This window comes from Pyrus communis, chromosome 4, assembly GCF_963583255.1.
Source record: "Pyrus communis chromosome 4, drPyrComm1.1, whole genome shotgun sequence".
NCBI classification, from domain to species: Eukaryota; Viridiplantae; Streptophyta; class Magnoliopsida; order Rosales; family Rosaceae; genus Pyrus; species Pyrus communis.
The window spans coordinates 5,868,497-5,882,201 of record NC_084806.1 but is presented as its reverse complement, the minus strand read 5'-3'; the positions used below and the strand labels follow the sequence as shown (position 1 = coordinate 5,882,201).

The 13,705-nt window shown below is 38.2% G+C and overlaps 3 protein-coding genes across 3 annotated transcripts; 1 reads left to right on the top strand and 2 right to left on the bottom strand.

Moving 5' to 3' along the window:
• The first annotated feature begins 5,265 nt into the window (after nucleotides 1–5,265).
• On the top strand, nucleotides 5,266–10,143 carry LOC137731422 (protein DETOXIFICATION 30-like). Its single transcript, XM_068470531.1, has 5 exons — nucleotides 5,266–5,550; nucleotides 5,813–6,354; nucleotides 8,035–8,121; nucleotides 8,573–8,629; nucleotides 8,704–10,143. The coding sequence occupies exons 1-5, from the start codon at nucleotides 5,269–5,271 to the stop codon at nucleotides 9,101–9,103; spliced, it is 1,368 nt and encodes a 455-aa protein (XP_068326632.1). The 5' UTR covers nucleotides 5,266–5,268; the 3' UTR covers nucleotides 9,104–10,143.
• Nucleotides 10,144–10,253: 110 nt separating this feature from the next.
• Nucleotides 10,254–10,928, bottom strand: LOC137730734 (large ribosomal subunit protein uL15x). Its single transcript, XM_068469692.1, has one exon. It carries the CDS (start codon nucleotides 10,856–10,858, stop codon nucleotides 10,418–10,420), a length of 441 nt encoding a protein of 146 aa, XP_068325793.1. The 5' UTR covers nucleotides 10,859–10,928; the 3' UTR covers nucleotides 10,254–10,417.
• Nucleotides 10,929–11,448: 520 nt separating this feature from the next.
• LOC137732101 (uncharacterized) lies at nucleotides 11,449–13,685 on the bottom strand. Its single transcript, XM_068471393.1, has 4 exons — nucleotides 13,110–13,685; nucleotides 12,646–12,798; nucleotides 12,334–12,539; nucleotides 11,449–11,801 (listed from the first exon to the last, which is right to left on the bottom strand). Exons 1-4 carry the CDS (start codon nucleotides 13,599–13,601, stop codon nucleotides 11,594–11,596), a joined length of 1,059 nt encoding a protein of 352 aa, XP_068327494.1. The 5' UTR covers nucleotides 13,602–13,685; the 3' UTR covers nucleotides 11,449–11,593.
• Between the last annotated feature and the right edge of the window lie 20 nt (nucleotides 13,686–13,705).

Here is a 13,705-nt window from a genome sequence, read left to right as displayed (position 1 = left end):
TGATAAAATGGTCGGGTTCGTGTTATGTCTGTTATCTTAATAGGTCGTATTATGTCAAACCCGATATCACAGAGAGTTCTTAATAAGGCTATAACAACCTGATTTATTAATGGGTAGTGTCGTTTTATGTCAGGTTAACGGATCATGTAAGAAATTAACATGTCTAATGTCTGGCAAATGATATTTTATCAGGTTCTTAACAGATGACCCGATAACGACCCGACATGTTAACAAGTTCTTAACAATTGATCCGATAACAACCCAACTCGTTAACAGGTTGAACCAAAAGTTGTAAATTTCATGTCGGTTAACGAATCTTACAAAAAATTGCCAAGCCTAGGTAGGATAGGTCAAAGTTCCTTCATGTCATCAATTAATGGATCATTTTGACAAAAATGGAAAAACCTAACACAAGTATAAAAGTGGTAGAAAATCAAACTATAGGTATGAAGTTGAGAAGCCATTATTTTATGTTGTTTTGTTTTTTTTTAATTAATTTTTTATTTATGTTGTTTTGTTTTGATTAAGCTGATTAGTGAAATGGGTTTTCAGCCTTTATGGAGTATCTGGGCTGGGCCCATTTTTAGTTCACTAGTGTGCCTTGCTAAATGCTCGGATGAACCTAAATAATTGGAAAGTGACATATAAATACATGAGGCTCCTGCTCAAACCATGATTAGACAAACTCAACAAAGCAAATGCGTGCTTATTCAGAATTTATTTGGTTGGCCCCAAATGACACTAAAAATTATGGACATGACAAATATTGTACACTAAGAATTTTAGAAACCTCATATTCACAAGCTGGAGAAACTTTTAAGTGCAGAAGACAGGAGCTCATGATAGTAATAGTAGATACAAAAACCACCTGACTTGTCGGATTTTGATCCCACCACCTCTTTGCGCCTAGTGCACGCATATGAACGTTCGGATTCAAGAATTTCTTCATAGGCACACCCACACGTCAATAGATCAATTATAAAGATGACTTCTTGACTACTAACTATCAATGTTGCACGGCTGGAGATATATATATATATATATATATATATATTATTCCAACCAAAAAATAATAATTCTGAAATTGTTTAATAATGTTGTGTGTGTGGTTATTTTTGGCTAAGCTAAGGTTGCATGAGCTATTCAGTTTATTTGTATTTGGTGGACAGGTTTTAAAATCCAAGTGGGTTGGTATTCATCATAAAATGCATGTAATAGAACAAAGTATACGATGTATACCTTAGTGTCAATAACTATCGTAATGTGTTGAGCGTATAAATTACACGTAAAAAAATAGGGAAGTATTATTCGCATTCCAAAAATCTCATTTTACTCTTCACAAGTGTATTTTTCTTTCTTAATATAGAAAGTTTGGAGTGTAGAATGAGATTTTTGGAGTGTTAATAACAATTCTAAAAAAATAATGGGCATTTGCAAGTGTTTACAAAAAGTTTATTTCTCTATATTTTTCATTGATTTTGTAGACTTTTTCATAATATTAAAGCAGAGCCAACAACACACTTACTACTACATCACGCAACACATGGTGTCCATTTGTTAATTTTCAGTGGCCCATAGGTGATGAAGTGCGTTGGAAGTGTCAATCCATATAGGAAAATTAAAGAATATTGCATGTCTTGGGAGTTGAGCTACGTTTTATATAACCAATAAATTTTATAGTGAAATCTCAATTTTCTTCAAGTTTAAACTAATGCTTAAATAAAAACATTGGGGGTACACTTTGAACCTTTGCATAAATAATTTTTGAAAACTTGAATTTTCAAATCTAAATTGCTATATTGATCGTATTTTGGAATAATTTATTTTTTTCCAATATATCATTTATTTGACATTGCAGATGGGGAGATAAATATGTCACTTCAACCATTCTCTTTGAAAAAAATTTCCACATTCCGGTCCATTAGTTGGCCTGGAATTCCACCAGCCATGACTTGAAGCCTTTCGAGAGTAAGTGGAGTGTACGGTGGAAATTACTGGCCGAGTGAGTGGGTTGATTTCAGCAAAACATCACAATTAAAACCCATTAAAACTATATTTTAATTCCTACTTCCATTCACTATAATTTCCACAAGAAACAAGAGCAGGTCTTCACGCTGCACCCACTTAGACACTCCATTAAATCCAGCAGTGGTGCGCGATGCACGAGGGGAGATTTCCCGGTTAATTTTACAGTTTCAGGCATTAACTTGTACCTATATATCGGAAATTGAGTTTCGTTTAAAAATAATGTTAAGGAGGTTAAATTTATAAATAAAATTTTGTAAATTAAATGACCTATATATGGATAATTGGATTATTATTTAAGTATTAATAAACGTGATCATCTATTGATGACACATCATTTAGTTTACAAATTTTATTTACAAATTTAATCTTTCTAACGTTACTTTTCGTTTAAGTATTCATAAAAATAAGCACTAATTAGAAATAATAAAATACAAGTAGAATAGTGGAAGAAGGTGGTCCACTTGGCATCTCGAGGACAATGTTGATAATCTTATTGCTAATGAGAATAAAATACGTTAAACGAGAAATATTAAAGATAATCTTTAAAAATGAAACTCTTCATAGAGAATCTATTATCTTATGTTATTTGCATAATATTTTATAATATTGTTACATAAATTAACGTTAAATTATGAGGTGACAAAAAATTCACGAAAAATTCCTTAGATATAATCTTCTTAACATTTCTCTTGTTTTTTTTTTTTTTTTTTTTATCCCTCGCATTTCTCTTGTTAAGATAATATTCTAAACATCCTTTTGAAGGTTTGAGTTCCATTGAGAAACTCTGGTCTTTTAAAAGTTGTAGGGACATCCACAAAGAATGGGACTTGGCTGCTGAAAGAATCAGCAATACCCTTTGCTGATCATCAATCACGTGTCCAGCCGTAATTAGTGATTAGCAAGGGATTTTGCTGATTCTCTCTAGAAATTGCATACAACAATAATGTGCCAAAAACCTTTACTTTCAATTTGTGTAATCATACATGATAGAAAGAAATTGCATCCAACAATGATGTGTCGACAACATTTACTTTCAATTCGCGTAATCATAACATGACAGCAAGAGTAATGATTGTACCATCCTATGTTCCAGTCACATTGAAAAATATCTCCACGTGATGGGAGAGTCGGGCTAGACTCATTTTTTGGACAAGTCCGACTAGCATTCCTCTTGTAAATTATGCAATGTCTCGCTAATAATAAAAAAACACGTTGATTAACCTAGAAATAATAATTTAATCATCAATAACAATATCATATAATTTTAAAATATAATTTAAATAAATAATATATGATTTACAAAGTATAATTTAAATAGATTATTTCCCTTATATTTTGGAGATAAAAATCATTTATCTCCTATGAAAGTGAGAGTTGAACAAACAAAAGCAGGCTAATTAAGGGATAATATTTGGGTCCTGACCAGTCAGGACCCAATACACTGATTGTTGCACGTGGCCTAACTAGATAACGACACCTCTATCTTTCTAACCAAACGTCATATTCTTTCTCGCAAAAAATCTCCAACCACCGTCCTCTCCCATCCGGTCACTTGCACCATTCACTGTCTGCTCCCACCTGGCCAAACGTCCTTCATTGGAGTTCTTCTCAAACTCCGAAAACAGACCATGATACCAAATCGATGACAAATCCTCCGTTGACAACATTCACGTCTCTTCCTCCTGTCTCTCTCCTTCGTCGACCCCAACCCCAATCCACTATTTTTTTTTTTTAGGAAAATTAATGAAAAGGGTTTGAAAACTTTGAGTTTTAATGATAAGAACAAAATAAAGGGTAAAGTGAATAGTACTAGGATCGACTTTTTAGTGTAAAAATATGATTTTTCGTTAAAGTGAACAGTACCATGGACTTTTTGTTAAAACTCCTTTTTTTTTTTTTTTTTTTTTTTTTTTCGTGCAACTATGGCAACAAGGAGAGAAAGGTGGCGCGAGTCGCAACTTGTGAGTGGGTAGGTGCAGACAGTGGCGAAGCCTGGTGAGGGCAAAGAGTGGCGGCCACCACTCCCCTCGTCGGAAAACAGGACTGGATTTCCGAGTCCGCTCCTCCTTTCGTCGGAAAACCCACTAGTTCAGTCAGGGGCGGATCTATTAAGGGAACTGGGTGATCCTGGGACCACCCAAGTCTGGGCACAAAATGAAGGATAAGAGGAGCGGGGCTGCAGAGTTCTGATGTTCTGCAAATTAGAAGAAGGAAGAAGAAGGCTATTTATCATTTAAGTAAAACGGTGTGTTTTACATAGGGCTTGGGTTTGAAAACATCCTTTAGTAAAACAGTACGTTTGGTGCACTTCTTTAATATATAGTTTTCACAAATTTTTTTTTTTTTTTTTGAAAAAACAAAATCAAAACGGTTCAAATTTGAAACAGAGAACCATTCCTTATCCCCACCCCACCCCACCCACCGAGGGCCACCCACCAGCACAACACTAGTCTCCTCTCTAGTGTCCACATATCAAATAGTTCAATTTCAATATTGCATGATTTCAATCATATACATATGTTTTTGCTCTAGTTGACAATAAATCTATCATGACGCATTTTTTAGTATGAAATCTCGTTGGGGACATATTTAGTCTTTGTAATTTGTAATGTTGTGTGTACGAAGATTGTGAATGAAAAGTTGTTTATTGTTTAATTTTTTCGATATTATTTTTCGTTTAATAATTTTTGGAACTTTAGATTTGGACCACCCAATCTTACAATCCTGGATCCACCATTGGGTTTAGTGGTTCAGAGCTCATTGCGGGCCGATGATGTGTGGGTTCTGCTCCACGCAGCAGTAGACTTCGTCCCTCCCCCTGTCAATTTTTGGCTTCTCCACTGGGTGCAGACGTCCTTCCATGGCTAAAGAGAGGGTTGGATTATGAGTGGGCAAGGCTGGGTTCGATGGAAGATGTTTTGGCGCAGGGGAGGGCTCAGCGGAGTAGAGGTTTTTGCGGACGAGATCTACGGCAGACAACAACATAGTCTTAAGAGGAGAGAGTGGCTGTTTGGTTATGGGTGCAATGTTAGAGTTGGTTGTTTGGTTATAAATTTAGCAAGAGTTTTGGCTGACATGTGTCTTTTATTTATTGGTGGTCAGTAAAACTATACACTAACTAGTCAGTGTCTAATTACTGTACCTAATTAAGCAGCACCACTCAAAAATATCATATATACCAAACAAAAGTTAGCATATATTATAATACAATATTAGGCAGGAAGTGGTGTACGTCTCTGCATGCCGACGACATCCCGGATGGCACTTGACCAAGAGGATAATCCGGTAGTGGTGCATGCCGGCGACATCCCTCCCATCCTCAGCTTCCGTGACTTCTCCCGCCTGTTCTACAGGGAAACCAAAACGCTATGGTACCTCGCTGGCCCAGCCATCTTCACTTCCTTAAGCCAATATTCCATCGCCGCCATCACACAGATCTTCGCCGGCCATGTGGGCATCTTAGAGCTTGCAACCGTATCCGTCGCAAACTCTGTCATAACCGGCTTCTCATTTGGTGTTATGGTTCGTACGCTCACCATGCAACCACTACCCTTCAATCATATTCAGCAAATATATATATATATATATATATATATATATATATATATATATTTATGTGTGTATGTTCCTTCTATCTTGTTGTTGACCATATATTTGCTGATAAAATATTAACCACATTCAATTATTGTAACGTTACAATATATGGCGTAAAAATATCTCAGTTTCGCCAACTATTTTTTTATAAAGAAAAAAAAGTTGACCTGTATATCCAATATTATTGAAGTTGGGCATGGGGAGCGCGCTTGAGACGTTGTGTGGGCAAGCGTTCGGAGCAGGGCGGCTGGACATGTTAGGAATTTACATGCAGAGGTCGTGGGTGATCCTCAACGCCACCGCCGTACTGCTCTCCTTTTTTCACATCTTTGCACAGCAACTACTCAAACTGATAGGGCAGCCCGATGACATATCGAAGGCGGCGGGACAGTTCGCGATATGGATGATACCACAACTGTTTGCCTACGCCATGAACTTCCCGCTAGCCAAGTTCTTGCAGTCGCAGAGCAAGATCATGGTCATGGCAGCGATATCCGCAGTGGCTCTGGTCTTGCACACGTTGTTCAGCTGGCTTTTGATGTTGAAGCTCGGGTGGGGACTGGTGGGCGCCGCCGTCGTGCTCAACGCGTCCTGGTGGTTCATAGTTTTGGCTCAGTTGGTTTATATATTTTCTGGGACATGTGGTCGAGCTTGGGTTGGGTTCTCGTGGAAGGCCTTTCATAATCTTTGGGGTTTTGTTAAGTTGTCTGTGGCTTCTGGAATCATGATCTGGTACTCAAACAGACCAGCTAAACTCAATTCTAAATTATTTTTACGATTATTGCATAATATTGAGTTAAATTATTTTTTATAAAAAAATAATGATAAAGGCTTGGCTCGTCTACATTAAGGAGGAGTCACTCCTTAATATTTTTTTTAGTGGCTATTTAAAACTTTGTGTTTATAATCAGAATTTTTACGTTATAAATTAATATATAAAAATTATTACTTTTAGATCTAGATCCAAAAACATAGATGGTTTTTAGGAGTGAGTCCAATTATCTAATTACATGTTTTTATTTCTTTTATACTTATTTTATATTTTTTTAAAATATTATAAATCAATTAAAATCTTCTAATATTATGCATTTTTCAACTCCAAAAAATCTAATTAATATCTTACAAAAAAAAAAAAAAACTAGTATACTAACATAAATTATCTACAAAACATTGTACCTTAACTCAAGTAACAAATATATGAATATATATTATACCTGTAAGTGAGATATGAAACCTAACTAAAAGGTAGGAAAAAACATTATATACCTACAAGCAAGACACATGAATTTGTGACACGTTGATTATAAAAAAGAATATGTCATATAGATACATAAAACTAATTAACCTGTGATATAGGTTGATTATAAAAATTAAAAATAAAATCTATAAATGGGGTTTAAAGCAGGAGGAAGAACAAGAAATTAAAAAAAAAAAAAGAAGAAACAATCAAAGAGATAATTAGGAAGAAATTTGATTTTTATAATAAATCTTATCATTGAATAGCTAATTATTGATATTAAAATAATTAAATTTAAGGACTTGGACTTATTTTAATAAATTGGACTATTCCTACTATTGGTTAAAAAAATTGGACTTATATCAAGTTTTCCCTCATTTTTTTACAAAAAAATCAATTAAAATTAAGGTTGTTTAGTCAATTAATTGTAGTAAACAGATAGAGGGTTTGTAATTTATTTACCGAATCCATCTATTACGCATCGTCTATTTGTTTTTGTACAATTTGATAACCAAACGATCTCATAGTTAATTAATTTTTTGTAGAGATAATTTTTATGTAGTGATTTATAACATGGACGATTCGGATTATAAGCATGAGGTTCCGTGAATTGGCTACATAGTGAATTGAGGAGCCAAGTTAATTCCAAAATAAAGTTAACTTAATTTTGTGAATAATGGCAAGTGAGGAAAAATATATTCTATTCTAAATTGATCTAAGTTATGAGGAGGGTGATTCGAACTTAAGTGCAAAAGAAAAAACACTACTCTAACTAATTTGAATAAGAATATTTTTATAAACTTATTATTATTAAGGGTGTGGGAAAGGGTTGAAACTATTACAACATTTTCATGAACGAAATTTCAAATTTGAAACGCATGGGTAGAAGGCTAACATCCTATCCCCTATGATACGGGCTAAACTATGAGGGTGATTCGACTTAAATGCCAAAAAAAAAAAAAAAGGAAAAAAAAAAAATCTTGTCTAACTAGATTAAATTCTATATCTCCAATCTCATAAAAAGTTGTTAGTCACAGCTTACGATCCTTATCGATGTAGCATTATGGCTAAGATTTACACGTTAACTGTAATTTGGAGTCAACGTTTAACCTTTATTCAAGGCTTTTGCTAATTGAATAAGCTCATGTGATTTTATTTTTTAAAATCTTGTGCAGCTTGGAATATTGGTACTTTATGGCACTAGTTCTTTTTGCTGGGTATCTGAAGAATGCAAAGGTTGCTGTGGATGGGCTATCCATATGGTGAGTGGTTTCTTCTTCTGCTATTTTGTTACGCGTTCGGGTCAGTTTAAGACACACGGTCGTGCCTTGTTTGCATGACGTCTAGGTAAAAATATAGAAGTCTTGAACTATGTTTGGAAACTTTTGAGATAACACCAACTCCAAAAATTCTGAACTCCAAATATTTTGAATAATTCACAATTAGAAAGAAATTTTGATCCACAAATTTAACAGATTAGAATCGGAGATCTTTGAAAAAAAAAGGAGAGATCTAAAGAAGTTCTGAATCCAAATCCCACTTTCTTCCCAGTCAGCCAGTTGTGAGCATTAAAAAGTCACTCTAGCTCAACCGAAATGTGGCGAAACGTACTTGGTGCATAAACATATTTCTTTTTTTTTTTTTTCAATATTTCTTCAGGGTTTTTTTTTGGGGAAAATATTTCATTTTGATATAGCGCTGTTCATTATGCAGTGTGAGCATATCCGGATGGACGTTCATGGTAGCTTTCGGCATGAACACAGCTACAAGGTCAGTCGTTCAGTCCCGCATCCATACTAATACATCAAACTTGCTAACTTCAAAAAGCATAAAAAATCTTAATCTGAAATGCAATCTTTAACACTTTGCAGTGTGAGAGTGTCTAATGAACTAGGCGCATCTCACCCAAGAACGGCAAAGTTTTCGTTAGTAGTGGCCGTGGTGACTTCATTTCTGATCGGCGTTGCCCTCTCGCTAGCACTCATCGTCACCCGGGACATATATCCGTCTTTGTTTTCAAGCGATTCGGAGGTGAAAGCTCTTGTGAAGCAACTCACTCCGTTGCTGGCTACCTGTATTGTTATAAACAACGCTCAAACCGTTCTCTCTGGGGTCGCCGTTGGAGCAGGATGGCAAGCTGTAGTGGGTTATATGAACTTGATATGCTACTATGCATTTGGGGTTCCCTTGGGCCTAATCATGGGTTACAAGCTTCATGGGGGTGCAAAGGTGAGTTCGCACTGACCTAACCAACGTCTGCTTCCATTCCAGTTTTTATATTTACTTGAGTGGTAAAGTAAATATATATTGATAACTTCCAGGGTATTTGGATTGGATTGCTGCTGGGGACTGTCCTTCAAACCGGTATCCTTTTTTCGATGATTTGTAAAACCAGCTGGAACAAAGAGGTAACGGTGGTGGTTGATCGATATCGAATATTCTGGTCTGTCCAACGAGAAAAACATAAGCTGAGACGTAATCTGTAATAATATTGCAGGCATCTATAGCTGAAGACAGGATAAGGAAATGGGGAGGGGAAATAGAATCGAAAGAGAACAGAGGGCATACAGATTCACAGAACAACGACGGACATACAGATGTGGAAAAGAACAACGATTTAGGTCTTATCAGGAAGGAGGGCTACATACTGTAAGAAGTAACATAGATCTTGTGAATCCTAATATGGCAATGGAACTCGACAATGAAAACAGTCGATAAATAAAATCGTGTTAAGTATCGCTCAGGTCATGTTCAGTTTTTTCGGTTTTTTTCTTTTTCAGCCCTAATTAGGACACCGTCCCAGTTGCATGTAAGTTGTTCTCCCAAACAGCAGCACTAAAATTTATTATTTATTACAGCTCGCATCATATGCTTGTACAGCCTAACAGAACGAACTAACAAATGCAGTTATATGGTGCGTAAGAACATCTGATTTGATAGTTACTAAATACTTAACTGAGTGGATTAACAAGGAGGACAGAAGATCAATTCAATTTTACTCTGCCTCTATAACATCTGTTGAACTTGTAAACCAACCAAGAACACATCACAAATGCAAACGAATGCGAATCTTAAGAGGGTCTAATATGCAAAACAATCATAAATTGTTAAGCAGTCGGATGACCTCTACCCTAAACACACCGGCAAAAAGCATTTCCGGCCATACAACCTGTGCATTGGAGGACTAACAAGATACAGTTGGGACCTACACCCGGCACATATGTTGTCGAAAATAGACGAAATGCACAAATGCAGAAACTCGATTTCACAAGTGCAAGTGGTGTCGAATCAACATGAATTTCAATGCTGCATTCGGAAAGCCAAACAAAATTGATAATCATTTGGAAAACCAGAAATGCACAACGTAATCATACATCCACAGCAAAACCAATCATTTGGAAAAGCAGAAATGCATATAACTATCCGCTAATTAAACTTCCAAAATATAACATAAAGTCATAAACTGTAGCTCAGCAGTCTAAACAGAAATTCCAAATCCAAAAGACAAGCAACTTTAATCGAAAACCCTAGTGCTCAAAATTCCAAAACAACCCAAACCTAAGCGGTGAGCACGACGGCACCACCGGCCTCCTTAATCTTCTTCTCGGCGGTCTTGGAGATGAGCTTGGCCTTGACCACGACGGGCTGGTTCTGCGGCAACACGCCCTTGCCGAGGACCTTAAAGAAGCCGTACTGGGTCACGTCGATGAGCGGCGCGTTGTCCTTGGTGGCCTTGTCCTTGGCCTCCTGGGGGAGGAGCGACCAGAGCTTGTCGACGTTCACGATGGGGCAGTAGAACTTGTTACGAAGCTTGTGAAAGTACCTCATACCGACTTTGCCGAAATACCCCGGATGGTACTTGTCGAAGAGGATACGGTGGTGGTGCATGCCTCCGGCGTTACCGCGACCTCCGGGATGCTTTCGGTGCTTGCCAATACGACCGTGACCGGCACTGACGTGGCCTCTCTTCTTGCGGTTCTTCTTGAATCGGGTCGTCATTTCTCTCTCTCTCTCTCTCTCTCTCTCTCTGTCTGCGCCTCCTGCTCTCACTCACCTAGCTAGGGTTTCGGCGGCACAGAAGATTGGGGGAGGTAGGGATTTCGGGTATTTATCCGGTGGGAATTCGTGTGGATTTACGCTTTTACCCTGAGGATTGAGGATTCGCGAGGCGTTTCACGTAGGGCTAGCTGTGGTATTTTGAAGCCAGCCTGTATCTGTACTCTTTGTCATAGCCCAATCATCCGGCCCACACCAGAAATAATTTTAGACCTAAAGAACCCCGCAATGTGAAAATTAATATTTAAGACGTCAAATTCTAAGTAGATTGCCACACAACCAAATTTGAAAGTAGGAAGAAACTTTAACCAATATACAATCCTACGTGAATTGACATATGAAGTTTTTAAAATGGTTTCGGCTCACTTCTAGATTCTATAGAGGCCACACTAAAATCATTGAGTGATTCGCTGTCATTTCAGAATATGATTCGTCGTCTGTTTGAAATATAGTTCGATGATTGTGACCTATTTGGTAATATTTGCTTTCTAAGTTGTTAAAAACAGGTTACTCAAACAAAAAGGAGTTGGAAATGAAAAATGCAACTTTGAGAAAGTAGAGAGATTCAACATTTTTGCCATGAAATGTACATATATTACAAGAACAACCAATAATTACATGAATAAGATGACAAACACCTCAATGATACACAGATACAACAAGAAGGATTTGTATAATTCAGTTTTGAATAAAGAGAGCAGCTCCAACTAAACCCAACCACAATGCCAAACCTATCCAAAACGCTTGGTTTTTTTCCAGGCCGATTGGAGGTCGCCATACCATAAAGTCTCCGAAATAGTCTCTAGACGACGGGAGCTGATTGGTCACTGTCCCGCTGCTAATCGGTTCTTTGTCTTTGTATTTATCACTCCACGTTCCAGCATAGCTGCATAGCTCAAGCATCATAAACCGCATTAGTCAGGGAAGATATGAGAAGAATTGCAGGAAATGAGAAAAAACTGAGACATAAACGGGTGTTAACCAAGTGTTTTTGTGAAAAACTAAAAGCGATATGGTTATCAAACGACCTCCATGTTATTCAAAACAAAGCTACTGAATTGTGAAGAAAAGACAGCCAACGGTTTTAGTTCAATATGTTTATTTGCATTTGCAGCCCTGCTGCTCTAGAACTAGTAGAGATTAAGGGCGACACCAACTCAAAGCATTGATTTCAGACAGACTCCAAATGTTAAACTAAATTCAAGATTATCAAACACCTCCATTACAAGTTGGAAGGACCTTAATGCTCGACGAGGGGGGCATCAAATGTTGTAGCTTTGTAATTGATAGACCGAGAACTGGAAAGCCCAATGCAGGCGATTCAGGGATTCCTCTATGCAGGTCAGAGGAAACACATGCACTTTAACCGTTGGGTAATTACAATTAGCATGATATGCTTGAGTGAGAAGGGCCAATACCTGTCATAACTAGAACCAATGAGTGGTATGGTTACCATCTCTTCTTGTGTTATCTTGAGCTTTGGTGCTTGCAAAATGTACCGAAGCTCTGCTGCTTGGCGCCGGATGCTGGCGCTTGGGTGTTTCTTCTCCAATTGATGGTAAAGTTCAATGCAATCGGTATGGCGGTTATTAGCCTCGTAGGCCATAGCAAGCCAAATTTGTATCTGAAAATAACACAAAAAGTTTCCATTAGCAACTGAACAAACATGTACTGGCATTAACACAATTGTCCAAAGAAGTTCCACATAGTCAATGGGGAATTAAACCAACCTCACCACCGAATAACGTGGGCCTAGGGATGATCGTGAGGGCGCCTTCTAAAAACTCAATGGCACGGCCGTACATGCCCCTTCCATAAGCCTTCTGCCCCAAATCGAACATCAACTGAGCGGTGGCTCTCCGCTCCGCCTGCTCCTTAGCCACCTGCCCTCATACCACAGCAACAAATTAAACCAATCAATCTCATCACAACTACAATTGCGCCTACCCGTAATTTCACCACCAACCACGAAATCAAAAACATATTACACGCCTAAAGCAATAAACTTTTCAAGAATCAAGCTTCAATTTGATACATAAGTTTATGTGCCTCCTTTTTATTCAATCAAAAGGCGAAAAATAAACAGGGTGTGCAAGTGAGAAAGGGTGTGCGCAAATCACTTGTCAACGCAAAATCGAAAACTTTTACTCTGTTTTCCGAGGAACCAAACAGTAAATTGGCTCAAAAGACTGACCTTTTCGAGCTCTTTCCTCACTCTCATCCGCTTCTCCTGCTCCGTCTCTTCCCTGCCGCCGTCTTCGAAATCCTCCTCCATGCGGCTCTGTATCTCCTCCGCCTTCTTCTCCAACTCCCTCCTCTCCTCGATCTCCTTCAACCTCTTCCGCATTTCATTCTCCCAATCCAACGGCTCCTGATCGTCCCCGTCCCCGTCCCCGTACCCATTCCCGTTCCCTTCCTCGTCCCTGTCGTAGTTCACGCCGTTTACTTTCGAATTCGCTTTTCCCCGAGCCACGACTCGCTGGCTCCGAGTCTCCCCGTCCGAGTCAAATCCCTTGACCGCGATAAACCCGTTGTGTGCGTGACTATGCGGGTCTCGCTTCGGCAAGGTCAGACTCATGTTCAAAAGGGCGTCGAGCGCCACCGGACGGGTCTTCCGGTCAGGAACCGTGGTCCTAGCCGACGTGACGTCTAGTAGCAGAGCTAGGTTTCCGATAACCACGGCCATCGTGTTCCGGAAAGAGTCAGAGAAGAGGAGAGAAAAGTAAGATACGGGGTTCCCGCTGAAAAGACAGTGGGAGAGAGATTTGGGTCGTTGATTTATATAGACGG

Excerpts from the sequence above, each read along its gene's own strand:
- LOC137731422 (XM_068470531.1), top strand. The coding sequence starts at position 5,269 with ATGCCGACGACATCCCGGATGGCACTTGACCAAGAGGATAATCCGGTA. Across the intron at positions 5,551-5,812 it reads GCTTCTCATTTGGTGTTATG|TTGGGCATGGGGAGCGCGCT; the intron begins GTTCGTACGCTC and ends ATATTATTGAAG. Across the intron at positions 8,630-8,703 it reads GGCATGAACACAGCTACAAG|TGAAATGCAATCTTTAACAC; the intron begins GTCAGTCGTTCA and ends AAAATCTTAATC.
- LOC137730734 (XM_068469692.1), bottom strand. The coding sequence starts at position 10,858 with ATGACGACCCGATTCAAGAAGAACCGCAAGAAGAGAGGCCACGTCAGT.
- LOC137732101 (XM_068471393.1), bottom strand. The coding sequence starts at position 13,601 with ATGGCCGTGGTTATCGGAAACCTAGCTCTGCTACTAGACGTCACGTCG. Across the intron at positions 12,799-13,109 it reads TGAGGAAAGAGCTCGAAAAG|GTGGCTAAGGAGCAGGCGGA; the intron begins GTCAGTCTTTTG and ends GTATGAGGGCAG. Across the intron at positions 11,802-12,333 it reads ATTGGTTCTAGTTATGACAG|CTATGCTGGAACGTGGAGTG; the intron begins GTATTGGCCCTT and ends TGAGCTATGCAG.